The sequence below is a fragment of the Python bivittatus genome, unplaced genomic scaffold, assembly GCF_059951505.1.
Source record: "Python bivittatus isolate LINGU-HERP-01145 unplaced genomic scaffold, Pbiv_v1 ctg000220_np1212, whole genome shotgun sequence".
NCBI lineage: Eukaryota > Metazoa > Chordata > Lepidosauria > Squamata > Pythonidae > Python > Python bivittatus.
In genome coordinates, this window is record NW_028277048.1 from 12205141 (window position 1) to 12229848 (window position 24708).

At 39.6% G+C, this 24708-nt stretch overlaps 1 protein-coding gene across 2 annotated transcripts in view; it reads left to right on the forward strand.

The window, feature by feature from the left end:
• The window catches only part of PIN1 (peptidylprolyl cis/trans isomerase, NIMA-interacting 1), a 44550-nt gene extending 28899 nt beyond the window's left edge, over nucleotides 1-15651 (forward strand). For both annotated transcript variants that reach the window (XM_007421407.4, XM_025171819.2), the window contains exons 3-4: nucleotides 6423-6533; nucleotides 14154-15651. In XM_007421407.4, the coding sequence (XP_007421469.1) occupies nucleotides 6423-6533; nucleotides 14154-14263 (221 nt within the window). In that variant the 3' untranslated portion in view covers nucleotides 14264-15651. The remainder of the gene's footprint in view (nucleotides 1-6422; nucleotides 6534-14153) is intronic.
• Nucleotides 15652-24708: the final 9057 nt, after the last annotated feature.

Consider the following 24708-nt stretch of genomic DNA (forward strand, 5'->3'; position numbering starts at 1 on the left):
TTCCTGGATGTGGTGTTCCCCAGATATGTTGGGATAGTAATTCCCAAAACTTCCATTGTGGCCTAGGAGAATGGTGTAACACATCTAGAAGGCATCCATCAGGATAGGTAGATGAAAGCATGTATTTCTCTTTCTAGATTTTCTCTTACCCAGTACATGAGATGTAATTAAACTTCTAAAAAGCTATCATGTCTGTCAGAGCATGATTAGAAGTTATGAACCTTATTTAGTCTATGAATGGACCCATCATAGCATCCTTAAACTGAAGCACTTTGACTTTGGTATAGAGCTGCTATAGAATTTGGATTTTCTTGAATTTCATGAGTATAAAAACAGTTCACTGTTGTACAAGATGGGCACTTTTGTCAATGTTTTCTTAAAACTGAACAGACTTGGTATCTTGAGGTCACTAGTGCAGACCTGCACAGCTGTTTATCTGCCACCCAGAGTCCCAGAACCACATTTTCAAATAGAAATTCTGAGACCAACTTTTCTCTGCTTGTTATCTTTTTCAGGTAGAATACCAAGTAAATGAAAAGTTGCTGCTGCTGCAGCAATAGGTGGCCGCCATCATCTGATAAGGTTATAGAGAGAGAGATTTTAATTTTGTTTTATATGAGATCCAGATGTAATTCTTACATTCAACCATTGTTTAAAATGTATTAAAGTATCAGTTGATAGCCCCTGAGACAAAAGCTCCATCTGATAATTTTTGTGTTAGAGCAATCTTCTGTGTCACTTAAGGACAGAAGGAAGGATGTGATTAAAGATTGTTTCATCCAACTATCCTGCTGCAGGGCTGATAAAACTGTTAGGAATTTATTCATTTGTCACTTTTATTATCTTTTTTTTTTTAATTCTCCAAAGTATGAAACACCATGGTCAGGAGGGAAGGAAATCCATTTTCTGCTAAAACCTTTATCTACCCTTGAAAAAAGCCATTTGCTGCACAGGTCATAGGTGCTTGCATATAATTATTTAAAAGTGATGGTATGTACTTTGGCTTGATAAAGGTATAAAGAGAGATTTATGCTATTGACTAGTGAAAACAGTCTGTTATTATCTTCCTAAAAATGAACAAGTAAAATTATAAACAAAAACAACAACAACATCTCTCAAAAAAATGTATTGCATCAATGCCCACCTCAGTCGCAATCAAACAGCTGAGCCTCATTGAATTTCTATGAAGAGACGTATCATACCTGATGAACATAATTATAGCTCAGAATTGTTTAAATAGATCCTTTGGGAGGCATCAGTTTGACAGGTGTATCGTCATTGCCTTTCATGTATTTGTTTAGAAGATTTTAACTTTGCTATTACTGTGTGTTTGTTAAATACCATTATGGGGGATGGAAATTGTCAGAAGCCTTGTGAATGTGTTAAATTGTTTAAAGTGATTGTCCAGATTCATAAATGACCACTTGCCTGATTTGCCAGATTTTGGGGGTCTGTTTTGGGTTACTCTCAGTTGCAGTTATGATTTAGATATGTGTAAGCAGCTGATTTAAAAGCTATGAAAGACCTATGGTGGCATTTACCACTGGGCAGGTTAGTTTTCACAACCTGTTGGAAAACATTCACCTGCTATCTGATTTGCATGGGAACAAAATGGATCACAGTTTTGAATTCCTGAAAGATCCCTTTCAGAGATTTTGGAGAGCCACTGATAGCTAGGGTAATTTGATCCCGTGATCTGATTTTGTGTAAGGCATGTTCCTCTGTATATTGTTTAACAGATATTTTGCTGCTTATGTTGAGCTATTTATATTGTTAACTTTGGCTGACATGTACAATTATGTTTAGAAACAAACCTATGTGCACCATGAAGATTCTTCATAAGAAGGCAGCTAGATTAAGTCTGAAAGCTTTTCTATAGAGCCAAGTCTGGACTTGCAAGTATTACCACCTTGTGTTCTCTACTGCATCAGTCTTTCTGATTTTTTGTTTCTTGTTAGATGGAAGGAAAATGAAATTAAGTGGCTTAGTACTGGATTGTGAACTTGTCTCATTCTCTTCCATTCTCCAAATTATTACTCATTATTCCCTTTCCTTGAATTATATTGCCTCAGTTACTTAATGTTACATAAATTAAATTTGGATCCTACCAGAACAGAAGCCCATGGAATCCCAAAACCTGCATGCAGCAGGAAAAAAGGTGTTGGAGAAAGGTTTCTTGGCATCTCAGCAATTCTATTATTTCAGAAATGGACATGAATGCCCTCAGAATATTACTAAATTAGCCTTGCTGAAACCCCTAGTGGAGAAATTAATGATGCTTATCACAGGCAAAGGAATCTTCTATGTTCTCTATAGTTGGGACAGAGAGGGAGGAAGTAATCTCTTTAATGGATGAGCACCAGCCAAGTTGGTCAGATTTTCCTCAGGGACTCTATCTGCCTCTGTCCTCCTAGTTGTGGTTTCTGCTGGCCCTAGTCCCCAAATGATTCTGGGTGCTTTTTTTTGCCCTCTTTCAGCTCTACAACATCCTTTTTCAGGCATGGTGAGCAGAATTACCCTGATAGCTGAAAATGCAAAGGATCTACAAACTCTAGTAATAAAGGTCAAGGAGATAGTGAAAAAAATGGGACCAAAATTAAATACAAAGAAGACCAAACTAATGACAACAGGTAGAATGACCAGCCTTAGAACTGACAATGAAGATATCAAAGTGGTGGATAGCTTCCACCTTTTAGGATCAACTATCAATAGTAAAGCAACCAGCAGTCAATAAATACACTGCAGACTAGCACTGGGTAGAGCAGCTATGAAAGCCTTGGGAAAAAAATTCAAATGCAGTGATGTCTCTATACTTACAATGAACAGAATCGTGCAAGCCATGGTATTCCTTGTGACACTCTATGGAAGTGAAAGTTGGACTTTGAAGAAGCAGGAGAGGAAGAGTATTGATGCTTTTGAACTTTGTTGTTGGAGAAGACTCCTGAGAATACCATGAATACCCAAGAAAACAAACCAATGGATCATCAAACAAATCAACCCAGAATTCTCACTCAAGGCACAAATGACCACGCTCAAGTTATTCTACTTTGGACACATTATGCAAAGACCTAGCTCCCTAGAGAAGGCTCTAATGCTGGAAAAGGTGGAAGGAAAGAGAAGAAGAGGGCAAGCAGCAGCAAGGTGAATGGACTCAGTTATAGTGGCAATGAGTGCACTGTCTTCCATGTTGGAAGACCTGAAAGACCAGGTTAGGGACAGAGAAAATTTTCTGTCATGGAGAAAATTTGTGTGTTCACTAAGAGTTGACAATAACTTGATGGCACATTACTGTGTTGTTGTTTTATTTTCAGTCCACTCCCTAGTGATTTCAAATATCGAGTTTTGCCTTTTCTTTTAACACTACCCATTGATATTTTTGACATTTTCACTGAATAACTTTTGTGATCAGTTATTGCCTGCTCAGATCTATATATGTGAGATTTGAGTTTTTAAAATTCACATACATTGCACTTGCTTGCATTTAAGGCCCATTTATTGTGTTTGGAGAAATCCTTTTGGAACTCAGATTCATTTTTCATTTTGGTACCCATAATAGTTTGGTTTCATGAGAAAGCTTGGTTACCTCACTTGTCATCCTAACCTCAAACTGTTTATAAACAACATAGAAAGGACTGATCCCTGAGAGACCCCACTTTACACAACTTTTCAGCGTGAAATTGTCTTCTGTTCTTGAATTTTTCTGGAATTATAGACTGAGGATGGGCAGAAGATCCAGTGAGACTGAATGTGATCACAGGGAAATTGTGGCTTGAGATTATTCTACAAATGCGATGCCACCAGTGGAGAAACTAGGCCTGCAACACAGTGTCGTTCCCTCATGAATTTGACACTAGGTAGAATTAAACTTGGTATCTGGCTCTGTATCTGCTACTGCCTATTCTCAAAGGCTTTATCACGCTGTTTGTAAGTCTATCTTTGTATAAATACTCCTTGGAAAAAAGAGTGGCCTCCAAGAGTGCAAAATCTGTTTCTTCAGAATTAAATCCCATTTTCTGCAGAAGAGGGCCCTAAGTTGCTGCTCATTTTATTTAGGTGAATTGATAGTCACCAACTACCTCCAATCCCTTCCAAAACAACAGTTCTTGGACAATTCAAATACCAAGGTGTCATTTGATTTCTATGCAGGTGCTATTGATCTGCATAAACACGTCTCACTGCAGGAAAGAAATCAGAAATACATTTCTGGAGTGCTCAGTTGCAAAATCCTGCTTGAATGCTTAGCTAGTCTTTGTAGAAAATAGTTTATTTGATCTTGGTTTTCAGTATACTTCCATAAATTTATTCATATGTAGCTAACATCTGCTCAACTGTCTTGCAAGTAACACAATAATGCTTAAATAGTGTCATTAAGGAGGCACTGGACCCTCTATCATACAGTTCCTCCTGCCTGGGCTGCAGTGTAAGCAGGTTTTGTTGTTATAAATAGATTAGAGCAGTCTCTCCAGGTGTACTAGGACAACATTAGTCATACAGGCTGTGAATTCTGAAAGTTGTACTCTCAATACTTTTGAAGGGCAGAAGGAGAATTGCCCAGTTTCCAGTAAGCGTAGCCTGCAATATATCAAAGAGCAGCAGCATCTGTAAATCTGTTGTAGCATGTAGTTGAGATGAACATTGACTCTGTTCCTTAACTGTGATGCATACAAAGCAAGTGTAGGCATTTCTGTTCAGACTCTCCTGAGTCCCCACTTATACTGTCTTCTAGCTTCATCTAACCATCGTTGTGCCAGTATAACAGTAGTAAAAATAGGCTTTACATTTCCTCATTGGAAACTGGGTGATGTTAGAAATGCTATCAACGATCAGTGGGGAAATGGGATGTATCAGAATATAATGGAGCTGAAATGGTTTGCATATTAGACTTGGATCTGGAAGATTTAGATTCAAGTCTCACTGCAGCCTCAAGACTCACTGAGTACCCTTTGGCTGCTTGCAGACTTTCAACAACCTAACCAAATCTGCAATCTTAGCAGGAAGATAAAATTATAAAACACTTGAGCACTTTGAAAAGGATACAAATATGGAACAAGTTTACACAAAAAGTAACATAGTGGCCATGGAATCTGGAAATACAGGGGATTTTTAAATAACTGAAGGAATATATAGCAAATACAGAGGCTAGGAACCCAACAAGTGCTGCTTTGCACTCAAGATCTATGTGTTTTGAAAAGATGCTTCCTAAACTGCAAAGCAAACTGCTTTTATTCAAATAGGAGGTAAGAGGCCCGGAACACAAGTGTGCTCAGCAGGGAGCGAAACAAGGGAATGATTAAAGAAATAAAAAATTATCATGAAATCATGGCAAATTACACTATTGTAAAGGTAAGCTGAGAGCAGTTTAAAGCATGACTGCCAGAACTTAGTGAGGTTTAATATTTACAAAACCTAATCAGCTGTAACACCAAACAGTGTGTAGACTCCCCACCCCCACCCCCCACCCCGTTCAATTTATCATCATGCAAGTAAGATTTTCTAGGTTTTAAATTGCACAGGGAGCCTACTTAATTATAGAGAGGTCTCCCTGTTCAGTCCCCAAAACAGGTAAAGCTGAAGGAGTGAAGATGTGGGGCAGGCAAATCTGTCCTCGCTCTCCCATTGCTTAGCAGTGATGGTATTTGGGAAGGGAGAATCCCCAACAGGGCTTCTCTCTATTATAATTTCCCACTGAAATTGAGCTCACTTGTCTTGGCTGTCCTCCATACCACAGTAAATAAATAGATCATTCCTGCTTATAGAAAATTACATGGGTAATTTTTTCACACATGCTGCTTTTCAGCCCTTTTTTAAAAAAATATATATAGTTGTCCTGCAAAATCCAAACCAGATAGGATGAAGATGAGATAGGAGAAGAATGAATTGCAATTTGGAGGGCTTGCTTTTAGCAAAACAACAACATATGAAGAAGTGGATTTTGATAACTCAGTGTGTTTTAAGAATAAATTCAAAGGAGACGTTTATGATTTGGAGCTGCAGGCAGTTTAAGACATGCAGTATGGCAACAGAAGCGGTGAATGGCTTAGAAGGGGGTCTGGTATCCACAGCGAAACTTAGCTAGGTTCAGCCACTTTGAATACAAGTAAGAGAATGCCTCCCCTTCCCACCCGCCTTTCAAATTCCCATGCACAAAAAACAAGTGTGCTAGAGAATAAGTAAGGTTAGGAGTGTGCTTTATGATATGTAGCTTTCTATGTGGGAATACTTTTTTTCTGTAGAAAGGAAAATGTGGTTTTGTGGAACTTTCCCTCCTCAAAGTTGAAAAGAAAACCCTGCTGTTAATCTAGATGTAGGATTGACAGCAAGATCTAAGTAGTTGTAGCTATGTGTGTAACTAAAAATGACCTAAGTTATCTTTCCTTGGCAGACTTCTGATTCTCAACTCCTTTGCTCCCTGTTCTCCATAGGCTACATCCAGAAGATTAAATCTGGAGAGGAAGATTTTGAATCCTTAGCATCACAGTTCAGTGACTGCAGCTCAGCCAAGGCAGGGGGAGACCTGGGTACTTTTGGAAGAGGTGAGTCAAGCATTGATTTTATGGGGCTGCAGTCCTGCTCCCTGAGCAGGTTAGGGATATCCATCAATGTTGCCAAAGGAAGGAACACTGAAGTTTCCTCTCCTTATGGAGAAATGGCTTTTCTGTGAAGCGTATGCTAAAGAGAAAACAAAAGAAGAATAAATGGATGGTTTTGAATACAGCGCAGCTGGAGGACAATCACTGAGGGTGTTCAGAACCTGTCAGCAATGGCCATACTATTGCAGGAATTCTTGAAATGAAAATCCACGCATCTGGAAGTTGTCTGGGTTGGTATAAGCTGTTCTTTTTTATGCTGTAATCAAGCTTAGTCCTGGGATCATTCTTTTGAAAAAGTTCAGGCTATTATGAAAATAGCGCTGTGCTCAGCTTGCACAGATTATGTACCTAATAATAGCATACCTTTTGCTAATCAGATCATGCTATGGAAGAGACGCCCTTTTTACAGTTTGCATGGTTGAAAGAACCAACTTCCACTATTTTTTTTGTATAAAATGTGAGTACACATGAAAGTACAAATAGCAACACACATACAGAGGGGATAGAGGGTATCAGAATGGCCATAAGCCTGGGGTGGGCAACTTCTAAGAAGTCAGAAGCCACAACTCAGCCTCTCAACCTTCAGGAGGCCTTCCCATGTGGTAGTTATATCACCAGAAGGGTTATGGCTGAGTTTTTTTGGCTTGATTTGCAGGGGGGGGGGGTTCTAGATAGGAGTAGGAGATTTCTAGGAGGTGAACTATTGCCACCTTTAAATTCCACATAAGCCAAAAAACAGGCTGAAATGGTCATTGTACTCCTAAGGTTGTTGAAGGGAATTCAAAATTGTATGGAGAGACAGATGTGTTGCTGAGAGGTCTTATGCTGATGATAACAGCGTTGCACAATTCTGGCCAAACCAATAGTGCCACCATGAAGCCCATCTGTGCTGTGGCTCCCTTTGGAAATACTGCCCTTTATGATAACTGTCACAAGATAGAATGCCCCTTATCTGGTGACATCTCCTATGAACGGGTGACTTACTGGAGAATGCTGCCAGCTCTGTAGCTTGGGTATTCATTTCAGCCTGAGTATGCCATTTTGATACTTGTCTATACTGCTCAAGATCTCTTCTTTGGACTATATGATGTTACTGAATGTGTGATTGTCTTCTTAAAACTGAAAGAAAGGAATCTTTGGAAATGGAGTCTGTCATGCATCTTGACTCTGCTTTGGAACAAACAATTGTAGCATTTAATAAAAAGCATTCTAAGCTATAATAGGTGAGGATGCTGCATTGTGTGCATGTACGTTTGCATTGTTTGTATGCTTCATTGCATATGATTAAGTTTTCTGCCTATTCTATCAGACTAGCTGAATCATGATTCTTTCCCTCTAGCTTCTACTATACATTTATATTATTGGTTACTTTCTTGTTAAACAATTTTACCATGTAAAGGTTGGTTACACATTTTTCCTAGCCTTGGGCACAGCATAATGCACCTCGGGAGGACTATGGATAATCTCTTTGCCCTCAGGTATGCTACCCAGGACAACTGGATCCATTTCTGGGTCATTCACTTAAAAATTCAGATTCTCTGAAATCTGATACCCTGCAGGCTTGCAAAAAGAAGTTTATAGGAAAATAATGAAGGATCCAGAAATGGCCTAGCAATGTTTCTGTTGCTTTGTCTCTTCTGGCTTTCATGAGTTAGTACTCCATTGTTTTTGTCTGAAAATTAAAATATGCTGAAGCTCAGTGACAGTGAACAAGAGTTGCAGCTAGCAAGTAATGGGAAGGGCCTCTCCTTGCCTGAGATCTGGACAGTACTTCTAGAACAGTGGTATGCGTGAAGCAGCTCCATATATTGAGATGTTGATACATATCCCAAGATCACTGGAATTCCACTACTTAAATGCTGCAAATTAATCATATTGGCAGATACTTACTTTGTATTATCTATTCTGCCTCTGTTCCTCATTTGGGAAGGAATAAAAATCTATCTAATGTGCTGAAGCTCTCCCATTTTGTCAGTCTCAATCCAGCCTTAAACTTCTGAATTTCACTAGCTGTTGCTTGTATGATTCTAGTTTTAAAAGCTAAAAACTTCCTTTTCTTTGAAATTGGAAATTTCAAGAGACTGATTGTTGAACATGATTCACCAGTTTGCAAGCGAAGTAGTATGGGGAGAAACATGGCTTAGAAATATTTTCCAGTGGAAGTAAAATAAGAGAACTCTGAGTAAGAGTGAATGAATGAGATGGCAAATGCAGAATCAAGGAGCTATTGAGAGGGAATAATTCGTTCTTTGAAATAGAGCAGCTTTATCATTAGAGTCATTAAGTTTGTATTTTGAATATTTCCTACAAAAATAATTTCTTTAGAAGAGATTGAAAATCTAACAAACAATACTAATTCCACTGATTGGACAACACAGGTTATTACCTAGAACAGGGGGTGGCAATCTTTTTGAGCTGGCACGCTGAATTGTGAGAGCTTGCAGTGGGATTGCTCACAAAATACCTGGTGTGAGGCAGTGTTCCCATTAATGCTTGATATACTGCATGCACAAAAAATTCTTAAATGTTAAAAACATTTTTAATTTGTAATTAAGATAATTAATTACATGTTAGTAAATATGCATGAAGCTACAATAAAGTACACTAGTTGTATTCTAGTCTGCTAGTCTAGTTGGCCTGAGTCCTTGACTCTAGTGGATCAGAAATTGCAGAGAGAAAAATATGTGCTACCAGTAGAAGGAACATATGTAGCTCAGGGTTCAACTGTGGAGTCCTTGGTGTTCTCTGGTGGTTTTCTTGCAGACATTTTGTTTGCTGCTGTCATCTAACTCTGTGGTTTACAGCAACATACAATACATAACTTTAGAGAAATCAGCAATACGTGTGTGTGTGTGTGTGTGTGTGTGTGTGTGTGATATTACAGTCATAAAAAACATGACACCTTATATTTTCAAAACAAGCAGATATATTCCAAGCTCAGGAAACTGACTTGATAGATGACACTTTAAGCATCCACCAAAACTTCTCCATTTTTTCCCATGTAAATTCTGTAAAAGCTTTAGCATCTCAACAATACATGCAGAGAGTTCAATGGCCCTCATCGTATGGGAATATTCCACACAGTTCAACTTGCATGGGATTTTGGTATAGAAGAGGTTATGGCGGCTTGCAGTACTGAGCAGATGCTGAAGAGGGCCCTATTGGCATTATGAGCAATTTTGTGCTCTTGATGAGCTTCTAATAATATATTTGTATGTGTTCCAAGGATGAGAAGTGTTTGGGGCATCTGTGGCCTTCAAACAATCCCAAAACAGAGATTCCAAACTGGACCCATCAGTAGCGGCAGAAGAAATTTAAAGAAAAATATTTAATAATATTATCACAAGGCTATTTTTTTAAAGAAATAAGGCATGTGAATTCATATCATTAATAGAACATTAATTTGCAAGACAGGTGAAATAATTAGCAGAGCTACTGTATCATCTAAGACCTCAGTTCCTACTTGAAATAATAGATCTTGCCCCTTGATAGTGTTCATTTTTTTCCTTCCAGTTATGAATAAAGCTGCTAACTTTGGTCAAAACCTTTTTTTTTCTTTTGCTGGGAATCAGTTCTTAATTTGCATGAAGACACTGCTTTTTAATTGCCCTTTATCTTCACGAACTCTGCCTTATTGTTTAATGGCAGCAATTCCTTCCTCAGTCAAATATTTCCTGTTTTTTTTTTTTTTTTTTTTTAAGAGAGAAGGATGATTGCTGATATTGGCATTATGGATTGGAAAGTAATGAAAAAGCTATTAATCATAGGCTGCTGGTGACTGGTAGTTGGGTCTCATTTAGAAACTGTCAGTTCAGCTGTGGTCCTGGGTGACTTACTGAAGGAGAGTTTAGATGAGACAGCTCAAAGATGCAGAAACAAAGCTGCTGGAATTTTGTTGTCCACTAGGTGGGACTAGGACTACAAGCAGCTCTTCTGTGATACCACTTTCTGTCTTATTGAACTCATTTGATGGGGTTGCAAACCATAATTTATTAGAACTATGAATTCTGGATATGTTCAGAAGTGAAAAAACATAAGCGTTCCCATTTAACTTTTTTTTAAAAAAACAAGCAATTGTTTGGTCTGGTGGTTATGGCATCAGGCTAGAAAGCAGGAGGCTGTGAGTTCTAATCCCACTTTAGGCATGAAAGCTGGCTGGGTGACTTTGGGCCATTCATTCTCTCTCAGCCCAGCTCACCTCACAGGGGTGTTGTTGGGGGGAAAATAGTACAAGTATTAGGTATGTTCGCCACCTTGAGTTATTTATAAAAATAAGAAAAGTGGGATAAACATTCTTTAAAAAAAAAAATCTCTGTTAGTTTTATTAAATTCTGGGTGAGGAGTCTGAGAGGTTTCCCCCCCCCCCCCCCGATTCTGAAATTAAGAACTTTTGGACTGAGAATAACATTGATTTTAAAAAGTAAGATCTAGACATTTATTTGAAGGTTATAAGTTATCATGTGCTACACAGCTGTATGGAGAAATCCAAATCATTAAAGCACATCTTATTACAGTTGTTTAGTATCCACATTTCTTCTGGAAATGCATGAATTTTAAAAAATGGAATACTTAATTACAATTTATTATAAACTTAGTTATGAAATGAGAAACAATTTAAGTAGTTGACTTGAATTACTTAATTACTCTTTTGGTTTTTTGTGGTGATGGTGATTCAAATTTAATGCATCCTGCATTTTTTAAATCAGTCTTTTTTTTTTCTTTTTTAAAAAAGAAATCCTATAGCAGTGAATTACATTGTTGTGGTCAGACCCTTCATATTGCTGTTGTGGAAGAATGAGCAAAACTGGTACTGCAATTTGGTAGCATGTGCATTTGCAACCACATACACAAGCTTAGATGTATTTGTTTAAAAAGATCTCCCATTTTTGGATCTAGTCCATTCTCAAGCTCAGTTCAAAAGAGAAGTGTTTTTCTTGTGCGATTTTAAAATTTTCCACACAATTCTGTACCCAGCATTGTTACATTCTTTCTTCCTTTCCCCTTCCAGTCATTTTATGAGCTAAAACTCTGAGGAAAATATCAGGCTGAAGCCATTATGACTAGTCCTGGAAGAAGTTTGGCATCACAGCCATAAAAAGTTGCAGATGGATTTCAAGCCACAAGTAAATGATCAATTGTACCAATCTCTCAGACATACAGATCATCTGGAATGCATGCAGCATGCAGAGAACATGCAAAAAACAAACAAAATTCTGGCCAGGATTCATCTGGAATGCTGCCTTTAAGCTTTCTAGATACATCTTCTATAGCAGTGGCTTGCAGTTCTAATTCACAGGTCCCACAATAACATGAGGTTTACCCAGTTTCCTTTTTACTTTGGCATCTTAGGACACCAAGTCCTAGGGAAGATTTTTGGTGCTGAGTTCAGTCAGCAGGGCCTCTCTCCTTTTTCTTTCCACCCTTGGATATCTGATATTCAGATCTTTAAGGAAAGTTGGTGCCTTTTTGCAACAGTTAAAAGTTTCATTATTTTGATCAAGGTGTATCTGTAAATTACTAATACTAATCCCATTTCTTCTTTGGTGGGCCACAGCAGTTTGGTAACTGCCTTTCTCCCAGCTGTTCTTTTTCCCTGTTGTTTGCAAACCAAATTCCCTGGGCAATTGGGCAGGCTGAGTCAAGAGCAGCTTCTGCAGAATGGTTCCAATATAGTCAGATGGGAGACAAAGGAAGTCTGGGACCAGATCTGGCCTCACAGAACAAGGATAGCTAATTCCAGGAATAGAAGCCATCTTCAGTGTAGTTGTTAGTTCTGTGGACCAGCCTGGCAATAAGCCTGTCCTGCTTTTGTTTGTTACTCTTAGACTGAGGCCAATTTGGATGAGCAGGGGAGCCTCACATGCGTCTGGTAATTTTGAGAGAGTCCCCCCCACCCCCTGGAATCTCCTGAATCACTAGCCAAGGGAGCTAGATTAGGGTTAAGCTTGCAAATATAGCCTATCTACCCAGTAGAGGAGTGTTCCCTACCAGTTGTCATTGTAGCTTAATATTTAGGGTCAACTTTATGATTGGAATGTAGCTCTGCTAGCATAAGTAGCCCTTCCCTAGCTCTCATGTAGATAAAGGGAAGGACGGGGGAAGCGCATTCAGATTTGCAAGGTTCTGTTACTATAGCTTTATAATAAAATAGTATTGACCTACATAACACTGGTTTCCTAGTTTGGTCTACCTTGAAGGGCTGACATCGATCTTTGCAAGTGTGAATGCGCTTCCCCCCTCCTTTTTCAAATGAGATCTAGGGAGGGGCCTGTCTGAGATATTTATTCATGCTACATTCTTTGCTCTGGACTCAGACCTCTTTTATCTGACTGTTGCCTTAGTAGGCTCTTCATCCTGTCCCTCAAGGCCATTCCCTCTTTCCTCTATTGCTAGCTTGAATTTGACTAGTGCTATATGAAGCTGCATTTGGTCTTTGAGTAGTCTCCTGAGGCTCCTCTCTAATAAAAACTTGGCAGGATCGAGTCAAAGATGTGGTGGAGCAGGACAAAACTGAAATGGATTAAAATGTAAATGTCATTAAAATTAATTAAACTAAATTAATGTGATTTCTTCCCTGTAACATGTTTTTCCTTTTATCACTTTAAAAATTACAATTTGGCAGTAACTTCTGGAGAGACTCTGCAGCTAGAAAATAGACACAACAACAGCAAGAAGATTAGGCTAGAATCCTTTTCTCTGTTGTACTTTATTTTTGTAGATTATTCGATATGGTAAGAGAGCATTGAAGAGTAGGACTCCCCCATCTGTGTACATGGTGATGCATGCCACCCTGCTGCTTAGTTCTACACATGCAGACCCATCCTGATTATGAATCATGTGGATAGGTTGGGCAGCAAAGAAAGTGCAAATAAGATACGATAGGAGTGATTCAGGGTTCTGCAGTCAAAATGTGCACATACTCTAGGTATTAACATTGGTTCAAACACATCTGAGCTTGACTGGGCATGTAGGTTGTAATGTATTTTCTCTGCTCTTTTGCATTTGAGATAGAGGAAGACCGACATGTTCCCTGGGGATGGAGAATGTGTCGGAGAAGGGACAGCCTGCCATTTCAGTCCCAGATGTTCCAAATATTAGAAAATGTGTGCACAGAGCTGGATGCTTAATTAACATTTTATCACTGTAAACACTCATTTGTTGAAAGGAAAATATGTATATTTATCCAGCATTGAAATAGAATTACTATTCATGTGCTGTTTTTCAGAAAAATCATCTAGTATGTCTTCAAATGTTTAGACTTTTGAATTTCATAAGCTAATCAGACCAATGTTATACATATCTCTGGCCATAAATGTACAGAGGTCCAGTCTACGAATATGGAATCCTATATTACAGATTTTTGTGTGATTATAAAAGTGACCATCCTCATAGCTCCTACAGGTTTGCCTTTGACTTTCTTCTGTTGAGCTTTGCATTCTGAAGAACCAGTGAGGACAACTTTTGCTACTTCTAAATGTTCATGCTTGGAATTAATTCAAAATGCTCTTTAGGTGGCTGTCACTTTTCCACTTGTTGACTTGAAAATTGTTTTCTATCTGGCAGGTCAAATGCAAAAACCTTTTGAAGATGCTTCGTTTGCGCTGAGGACTGGTGAGATGAGCGGGCCAGTATTCACAGATTCAGGGATCCATATAATCCTGCGTACAGAATGAAAGCATTTTGGCACCACATGCTTGGAAAAGAAAGGGTGGTGGGAAAAAAGGAACAAGAGAACCTTTATTCCAACCCTTGGTACGCTCTCTATCCCAGAACAAACTTCATATCTAGCTTATTTTTTATTTTTGTTTATATATATAAACAAGTGTGTGAATAAGCACACACACATACATGCACACACATATGTATCCCTGTTTCATATTTCAGTACCTTATTTGACATGTTGAAGAAATGTTTTCCCCCACCTGTATTGATGCATGTTAGCTGGGGCAGAAAACAATTGAAACAAAGAGACAGTAGCATCTTTCATAGACACACTGTCAGTGTTTTTAACAAAAAAAAAAAAAAGTAAATCTCTAGCTGCTTGAGTTTAATATTGACGGTTTCTTCCATTCAGGAGACATGTCTGTGCTTACAGGGTCATGCTTCAATGCTTTCCCTCCATATCCAACTTATAATAGAGTTATTTATTATAGGGCTGCACTGATGGTGGCAGAATTTAGCTCTCAGTGTATAAATAGAATAAAAATCTCCTCTGCCAGGATCTGTCCTGGTTTAAGTTCACAAGTAAAAACACCCCATTCCCTATCTCTCTCACCCACAATTCAGTGGCATTCAGTTTTTAACTTGGCCAATCATTGATAATTTTTTTTTTTTGGATGCAAAACTAGAACCTTCTGTAGCCTCACTTTAGTAGATTTAGGAGTACAGATCCCTCATTTACGATAACGTGCAAATGCCACTGGGCTTCCCTAACCCACTTCCATCGAGGGTTGAGTTTCAGTAGTTGCAAAGGGACTTGGAGGTGATGTTGTTGGGTAGGAATTCTCTGGAGTCACCTGAGCATACACCAGACTCTGCTGTCAGAAGGCTGAATATAAATTTGCCATATGCTGATTTCCAGGATGTCTTCACATTTAATTAAACCTTGCTGATGCCTTTTTAGGATAGGCAAATACTTATCTTTTACATTCTCCCAGTGCAGCTCCTCCCCAAGTTTATATAGCCCTCTAAAATTACATTAAGATATATTACATGTTAATCATTCTCGTGTGTGGTTCTTAATGCTGAAATACCATCCCAAGGGAGGACCATTTAGATGTTGGCTTCCAAGTTTTTTGATTTGTGTTTTGTTTTCTTTTTTGTTTTCTATTTCTTTGTTCAGAAGCTGGTCACGATCCATTTGTGGTTTAAGATAACACTGTAAAATCACTTTCAGTTTTTCTGCATTGCTTTTTCTCTAGTAAAATCAATAAGAGTCCCACCACGTTTCTTGCTTTTGATCTGATGCAAATGAGCTTTGTGTATATATATGTACAGAGAGAGTGTTCCAGTTCTCTTATGTGAGAAAATAAAAATAAAAAAAATTCCCTGCCAACTATCATCATCAGAGTTTTGATCTTGTTATTTTTCATTACTATTTTTAAAGTGTCATTGTATACATTTTATTTGAATGTGCTTTCTGATCAGTCAAATGGAACTTAGGATTCAGTTTTTTAGTGCAGACTTACAACTTGCGAATCACCAGATCAAATGCAGCTTGTCCGCCCATAAACTGTGGCCTTCAAATTCATTGATGAACCATCTGCTTTGAGCACTGCTGGGTGGATGGAGGAAAAGAAACCTGATTGGTCCACATTCATCCCTCTCAGTTTGATGGGTCACATGTTGTTCAGGTGATGAGAAAAGTATTGGAAAAAAGAAGTAAATATTAAGGATAAGTATTGACCTATGTAATATCTCATCATAAAGTTCTATATAGGCATAGCTAGAGGTGTCTTTCAATAAATGAGATGTTTTGAGCAGGTTTCAAATAATTGTTGGAAAATATCACTGGAAACAACTATCACATTGGTTTTAGATCTTTCTACTCCAAGTTCTGACCCTCTGAAGGATATTTTTGATTTTTTAAAGAAGGTATGTTTTTGAAAATTTAACATGTGTCACCCAATTTAGTTTAAATGAAACAAAATTTTTGTTTATGCCCTCTAATTTTTAAACAGGGTTTTATTTTGAAGCTTCTAGTATATAACTGGCTCTTGAATTCTAAAATAGTTGCACTTTTTTCACTCAAGAAGAGGTCCAGTAATACCAAAATGCTTTTTTCTGCATAGTATCTTAACTTCTACACTATAATAATTTATTTCTTCAGGGTCATTTCAAAATGAATTTGGAAGACCAAAGACTGCCTAGTAGCTATGGAAGAGGTTATTGTATAACAGAAAAACAACACTTTTTTGAGGCCAGGAGCTGCACTTAAAAAAAAAAAATCAGCCTTTAATGAGATCCTAGCAGTGGTGTGTTGAAGTCATCAGAGGGGCATGGCTGCATTTTTACTTTATTTTACCCCTTTTTGTGCTTGTTGTAATCTGGATTTAAAAAAATAAATCAGAAGGTGTGCTAAGCATCCACTTGGCTTCCACATGTGGTGCTGCCAGATTGACACCAAATGTCAGTGGTGCTGGGAGGGTGCACATGGATCTTGGACTATGGGTTACTCCCTTTGGTGTAGCCAATGAAAAATGGTGAGGCAGTTGCCTTTTGGCTGCCTACTATAAATGCCCGGTAGCATTAATAAGGGAGGGGACGTGGTGGTGCAGCGGCTTAATGACACTGAAAGTTGCCAGCCAGAAATGGTCGACACTTCAGCGGTTCGAGCCCAGCTCCGCGCAGCAGAGCGAGCTCCTGCTTCCTCCTCAGCACCTGTCAACCCAGCAGCTCAAAAACTTACGTGAGTAGATAAATGGGGACTCTCACCCCGGTGGGAGGAAAAATGCTGGCGGCGCCTTGCAAAGGAGACGGGAGCAGTTGCTGGTAACGCGGAAGCCGCGCATGCCCAAAAAAGGCGGGAAGCAACGGGACCCCTGCCTCCTGCGCTCGCCAGCTGGGCTCTGCTCTAGGAAGGAGGCCATGGCAAACCACTTCCGAAACACCTTGCCGTGAAAACTGCAGGGACTCGCCCAGGCAGTCGCCGCAGAATCGGTAATGATTGAGTGCAGATTAAAAAAAAAAAAGCATTAATAAAGAGAACTAGCATTCTTTTTCTGTTATTTTAAAATCTCTTTCTCAGTGCTTAACCCTTCCCTCTGGCATGTTCCTTTTTCCTCCAGTCTGCTTTGCTGATTTGTTCTAGCTCAGCCAGTGGTGATGGATAATTACCTTCCTTTCTGGAAGAGCAGTGGACCTTTGCAGATTCCCCACTTCTTGTGTGGTCAGTTGCTTTTTGTCCATTACCCGTTTGCATGAGAATCAAATTCCCATTGATCTTTCCTCAAAAGGAGACATGTTTAAGGAGGAGAACTTGCTCTCGAGAATGATCTGCAGCGGGAGCAAAAGAGATCTTACCTCACCATATCCACTGCTGAGAAATAGAGCTGGGATTATAAACCAGAAGACAAGGTCTCGTGTTTCATTTTGTTGTATGTGCAAGACTTACTGGAGACACTTTAGAAATTTGTACTGGGTCAATACTAGCCATGTTTTACAGGCTGAACTAAGCCTGTGCGTGCTTTGCCTAAGGGCACCCAATGAATTTGTCAGAGGTAAAGCCATGTCTGTTCACTATGTCAAAATGACCATTGTGTTTGGCAACATATGCAAGGCACTTGAAAAAGAACTAGTGTTAAAGAACTGGATGGTTGCTCAAAACATGGGATATTTCCATTATCCATTTTCACCTCTGCTTTCATCAGCCAAACTCATAGGGAAAATGAGATAGTTACATTGGATGAAAGTTTGTTTCCATGGCAACACATTGATTTCTTTATTTTTAATATAAATCTCTGGAATGCAGGGTGACAAGCAAGTGAAACATGGGGGAAGGGAAGGAAGTGAAAGGAAAATTTATCCCCAAATGAGCATGATGTAGTGAGAATAAGATCAAAGGAAGGGAGAAGGAAAATTAAGGTAAGATTTTCATTAAACAATGGCAGATTTAAATGGGAAGATGAGTAATTCCTTAAAAGTAGGTTATGAATGTATTTTCATTCCTAGAAGGAGCTGATCTTTGGATATTTGATGGAGTTTGCTATCCAGTAGGATAAACTTTCTTTCAAAGTTAGTGGTTACATTTCTTTAACTTGCATATAAGCAATCCCCACTGAAAGGAATGTCAAGTGGAAATTCAAATGGCACGCTTTTATAAAGCACCTCTGAAAGATGAGGAAGAGTTCTTAGAAGCTTCCAGGACTTTTTCTCAGCTGCTGCTGCTGCTGCTACCGAGTTTACAAACTCAATCCTAGTTACTAGGACAAGAGTCCTTCAGTAGGAGAGAAACATTTGTTATTACCATAGCTCTGCAATTTGCTACATAAGATGACCGGCCTTCCTCAATCTGACCCCATAAATGCATTGGGATTCTAAGAATTCCTAGCCATGGTGGGTGTTAACACTCCTGCCAAGTACATGGTTGGGAAGCTGGTAGAATCTCTCATGTTGTGACAGAAAATTGGAGCAAATGTGTACTCCCTTCTTCAGCAGATTTACATCTTTTAGCTGGTGAGCTGCTGCAAGTCAGAGTAAATGATAATGGGCTAGGAGGATCAATGGTTTGAACTGGTATAAGGCATTTTTATTTTAACCTCATTCTCTGTTACTTAATGATCAAAAGTTAACATTCAGCCCTGATTGTTCAGAATTTCCCATCAAACTTGCACCTTTGAATTTTAGAAATCCACATACACTACAAAGTAAAACCTGGTTTCTTTCAGGCTAAGAATTCTGTTCACAATTGTATTTGGCTCTGTTGCTTCATAGGCACAGAAAAGGGGTGGGAGTTGATATGAAAAGTAAGCTTTAATTGTAACTGGCTAGCATTTACTGTCTTCTCTCACCCATTATATTTCTACCTTTTCTCACCACTTATTAAACATATTCCACACAACTGTTTGTTCTTCATGATGGTCTCTGGTTCACACATATGGGTTCTGTTGCCATGCAGTATCATTCAGAACCATCCAGAGCTTGGAGATTTTTGGTGAGAATTTTCCCCTTCCATATGCCATGATTGCTCCAACATATGGCTCCTCTTACCTGCTTTAGAGTTTTTCCTTACCATTACGTTTATTTCCAATTTTCTCACCTTACCATTGCTGAACATTTAAGGAAAAAGAGAAGGACAACACAAACATGAAGAAAACTGCTCTTGATCCCAAGGCCTTGAAGGCCACCATGTGAGTATCAATACTGTAAAAGCAAACTTCCTACTTTTGATGCACACAGAGGCTTGTTTTTTTTATGCCTTGAACTAGGCACATGGTGGGCTTAAATATTGCTAGGTATTTACTAAGCAAGCCTTTCAAAGATATTTATTGCACCTGGTAGATTTGGAACAGATTCTGAAGACTGTAGGCTCTAAGTCCAAAGAAACATTGTCTGCTATGTTTAAAATATTGATCGTATCTCACATGACCATTGACCTCAGGCTGCTTTTTGAGTCCAACCACAATTATCTCCATCTGTGAGCTGTTCAGATATTCAACACTGAGTGGCTTTTTGGCAAGAGATGGATGACTTTAAAACATTCTACTTCATCCGAACTTGACCATACTGTAGTAAAAAAGAGAAAAAAAAATCTTGTGGATTAGTTACAATTACCTTGTCCCTGGGTGTAGATACCTTGCCTTCTGGATCCTACAAGCCACTGTAGAGGTGCAGCCTGCAAGGTTTCCTATTTCAAAGGGCAAAATACAGGAGCATTCTGCCCCCATTCCTCCATTTCAATAGCGTAGGCTTTTGTTTCAAGACTCCAGCTAGTCCCCTCAAGTCCTGCACTCTATTATGTCTTGCCTCCCCCCCTCTCTGTGGGCTGCTTTAATGTCTCTGGAACCTTAACGCTGGTCCCCACAAGACAAGTGATCAGCTTGTGGAGTGAGTGATCTGATTTCCCATGGTACTGTTGTTGAGAATATCAACTCTGCTGGCCTTACTCATTGTATTCCTCACTACTGTACTCCATTTTCTTGAGCCCCATGTTTCTTATCCAACTGCCTACAATTGCTGCTACCAACTCAGAATCAAGAATCACCTGCTCCATTTGGGGAATATGCTTTTGCATCAAGGCATCCAGGAGTTCAACTTTGTCCTTATCATCCATTGATGAGCCTACCTCAATCCAAGGATTTTTAAAAAATCTCTCTCACCTTTCTCCATGAACTCAAGGCAGCTCACATGGGAATCTGCCTTCATTTTATACACACAACCGCAACCCTGTGAAGTAGGTTGGACTGAGACAGAGTTGCTTGCCCAAAGTCACCCATGGAGTTTCTATGACTAAGGATGGACTTGAGCCTGGTTCTCTCTAGTGTAGCCCAACACTTTCCTACACTACATGCATTGGGTATTGCATCGCTCTTGGCTACCCATACTAGGGCCTCATCCAGTAGGAGAAATCAGCACCAAACACTGCCTGAACATGGTTAGGATACTGGGTTAGAAGTGAAAGACCTATCTTTTGTTTATTTTCAGAGCCCAAACTTTCCCAGAATAGGTATCCTAACAGTTAAATCCAAAATCATCTGCTGTATTTTTATAAAATTTAAAACAGTCCGGGGGGGGGGGGAACTCTTCTCTCAAATCCATCTGGCAACTGTCCCCATGCAGCATTTGTAACTCCCTTTCACTGTTTCCAAAAGTTAAGATTTTCCTTTTAATCTTTAAACTTGCTTAAATCTTCTTTCTTCCAGGACAGAAGGAAATCCTCCCAGCGTACAGCAACTTGCCTTTCAGAAGGCTTTTAGTGTTCAGTAATAAGTAGTTTCCGATGGTAATTAAAAGAGGAAGGGAAAGCAAATCTAGTAACCTTTTGAAGGCTCTGAGCCGCAGCTTGGGCTTAATGTTTCCCACAGCTCCCAGAGCACTCAGCCCGCTGGAGATCGCTTCACAGGGAGCCTCTGTAAGGAGTACTTGTGGGTGATCCAGCCATCTACTTTGTCCAGAGATGTTCCGAAGAGCCAGACCTTTCGCCAGTCTCTCTAAGCTGCCGTGGTTGTTGGCTCCGTGAAAACGAAGCCTTCCTCAGTCCACCATTGTTCCCCTGGAAGTGAGGCAGCCTCATCCTGATGTTGCCATTTTTATTAAAAACAGGTTTGTGATCAGATCCCACCATGATTCCATCAACCTCACCTGTGGAAAATTTAGATAAAGTAAAGGATGAAGACCATTAGTTCCCAAATCAGTCCTCTTCACCTAACTCTTGTGAAGCTTTTCTATGAGACTGCATTGTCAACGTGTCTCGGCATCTCTACATAAAGAGGGAAGGAAAGGAGAGAGCAAGCTGCACACCTTAGGAGTAGGGGAATTTATTGCACTGCATCTCCCAACTATCAAGCCTGCATGACAAAATGCCCTCGTTTCCTGTTAAGGAGGAAGGGAGATGGCTTCTCACTGTGTCCATTCACTTGAGGTTTTCAGGCAGAAGTGGTGTGTTTTGTGAAATAAGAGTTAGAGTCCATGCTAAGTGATGGCAACCTCTGTTGCTTGGCTTCATTCTGCTGCCCTAACTGTAGAGAGTTTTTATGTGAGGATTTATCCCTTGATGGCTTATTTAGCATGAAAACAGACAGGCTAAACTTTGAAACCTGACCAGGTTCAAATGTTGCATGTTGGGAGAATTGCACCAACCTCATTTTCAGTTCCATGGGGGTTTTAAAACTGTTTTGATCAAAGGCCTGAAGTTCCTGTTTCAGCCTTCCTATCTGACTCGGTGTCACTGGTGCCTGTCTCAGGGATCCAGCAGTACCTTTGATTTTAGACAGACCACAGCTACTTCTGTTTGAGCCTCTTCTCACATCAGGTTTGGGCCACTGAAAGGACTGAAACCTGAGTTTATTCTGTCTAGAGCTATCACACTGAGTGTATTTATTTGTCATTCCAGTTCTAACAGTGGTCAATAGCACATTACAAGGGCTGCTCTCCTTAGCTGCATGACATCAGTGACTCTGCCCAGTTATGAGATTGCTGCGGCACTCTCAGAAATTGAAGGATGAGCCCTACCTAGAGACATACATAATATTCAGGGGTGGTGGAGGCAAAATTCTCATAGTTCTGGATAAACAAAAAATATGAGCACTTTCATAACAGCCCCCCTAGATGGCATGCATGGACCCCTAAAATTGAATAAAAACAATTCAACTTTATGTAAATGGTTGAAATACTCCAGAAATGCTAAAATTCAGTGTTCTTGCACAAGCACCAATAGCCCACAAGATTTGCCAATCTTTTCAGATTATCTGTCTTAAAAAAAATAGTAATAAACATTTCAGAGAAGAGAAGTAGATCACTAATGTTATATCAAAGGTCAAGATTCTTATAGTGGACAAATCTGAGTTTGGGATTATCTTGGTTCCTCATCTATCTTCAGGTTGTTCCGTTTCTATATCAGCTGGCAATAAAAAAAGAGGTCCACACAAAGATTCGTACATGTTTGTGGGCCTTCCTCCTAATAGGTGTATTAATATATGCATATTGTGTGCGTGTTATTTTCAGTATGATATGTATTGATGGAAAACTGGCACTGCAAAATTTGGAGCTATTCCAATACCAAAAGGTAATTGTGTTTGGTTTCACATATTTGTGTGACTTGAATACATTCTCTTTCAAATGGTACCTACATGCATTTCTCTTTGTTATAGGTCAGTAGTAGATGTGTCTATCACACAGAGAAAATCAAAGGTTTCGTTCTTAGCATGTCCAAGTTACAATGAAAGAAAGATCGATGTGATGTGGATAGTATTGAACTAGCCCAGTGTTCCTCAAGATGTGTTGGGCCTCTAACTTCCAGAATTCTAGATGGACAGTTTGACCTTGATCAATAAGGCAGCTTCCGGTGTTTCCTCATAAGAGAGCCTATGCAAAGAAAATGTATTGGAAGCTAAAGTCAGGCAGCCAGAGACCCCTCAACTGGAGAGAAAGCAGCCAATTGCTTCCGTCAGTCATTAACACAGCAGAGCAATTGGTGCTTTCTCTCCAGTTGAGGGGTCTCTGGCTGCCTGACTTTAGCTTCCAATACATTTTCTTTGCATAGGCATGCATGCAAAGTAGTTTTAGCCTTTGATCAGGATAAAACTGGCCTCTCAGCACAGACACAATGAGGGCTCAGTGGCAGATAATTTTCCAATTAGAAAGAGAAAACATGGTCTGTGTGATTGTTTAAAACGTTTCTGCTCTAGGAATTGAAGATAAAGGAACAGTGCACAGGGATGTAAGTATCTTTAGAACGACAAGTCAGGGTGCAGGTTGTACATGAAAATTGCAGAGATTATTTGTGTCTCTGCCAAGCTACCTAGAAGAACAATCAAACATAGCTAGAAATTATAGCTATGTTTGATTGTTGTCTCCAAGTGCCACCTTTAATGAATATAAAGAATACTCATACAGGAATGGCATTGTTGTACATTGTTTTATCACAAGCATGGGTTAAGGCTGGAATCCCCACACTTACTGTGCTTTGAAATAATGCACAGCTAGACCCCAATCTCCTCCCACAAAGGAGGTCTTCCCTTGGGTCTCCTGTGATTGGCTGCCCCCTGCCTTGCTTCCCTCCAATCTGTCTCAGTGGGAGGCGGAGCTGGCTGATCCTGCTGCCCCCTTAATTGTTTGTTTCTACTGGAAGAAACCATCTAATAGGATTGCCAGCTTTTAAGGGAGGTTGCCCATAGTGTCTCTGCATGAGGCATAGGAGACATCCTTGAGATAGTGGCTGATGCAGAAGTATGAGCAGTGGGATGCCTTGCAGTTGATTAATTCTTAATTTGATATTTAGGGCTGAGATGAAAGAACTCCCCAATCACATTCATTCTTCCTGTTCTCTCTCTGTCAGGCTCACCCACATTCTTAATTTGTCATGGGGGCAGCTGCCCTCCCCCTCCTTTTAAAGCTGCCAGGGTATGCCTCCCTTCCCTCTGCTCTCTAAATCTATGCCAGCTCACAGCCCTCCCTCCAGCCACCACGATCTTTCCTTACTCCCTGGGTGACCTTGAATCAAGAGTGTCTTGGCACAACTTTTGCCCCCCCTTTCATGATTTTGGGTTTAAAATGGGAAAGGAGCAGGCTGTGGTGGGGAGGAGAAAAACCAGGAAATATTGCTGGGAGGAAAAAGGACAAAGAAAGAAACAGAATATTTGTAATGCAGCTTTCCACCCCCCCCCCCCAAAATAGACATTTAGTTTTATTGAAGATAAGCCACAGTATTGTAAAATGACCCATCTCAAACAGAAGTAAATCTCAAAACTGAGCAGTTCTGTCCTTCCTTACTAAGAAAATAGTCCTTAGGGGGCCTGAAAAGATAATGTACCCCCACTTTTAATGCAGGGGGGAAAACATTTCTCTTATCAGAAATCTGAAAAATAGGGACTTGAGGATATCTTACTTTTTCTTTTTACTGAAGCTTTTGTGAGGACAGCTGGAATAATTTCTCTAGCAAATCCACCCCCCACCCCCCACT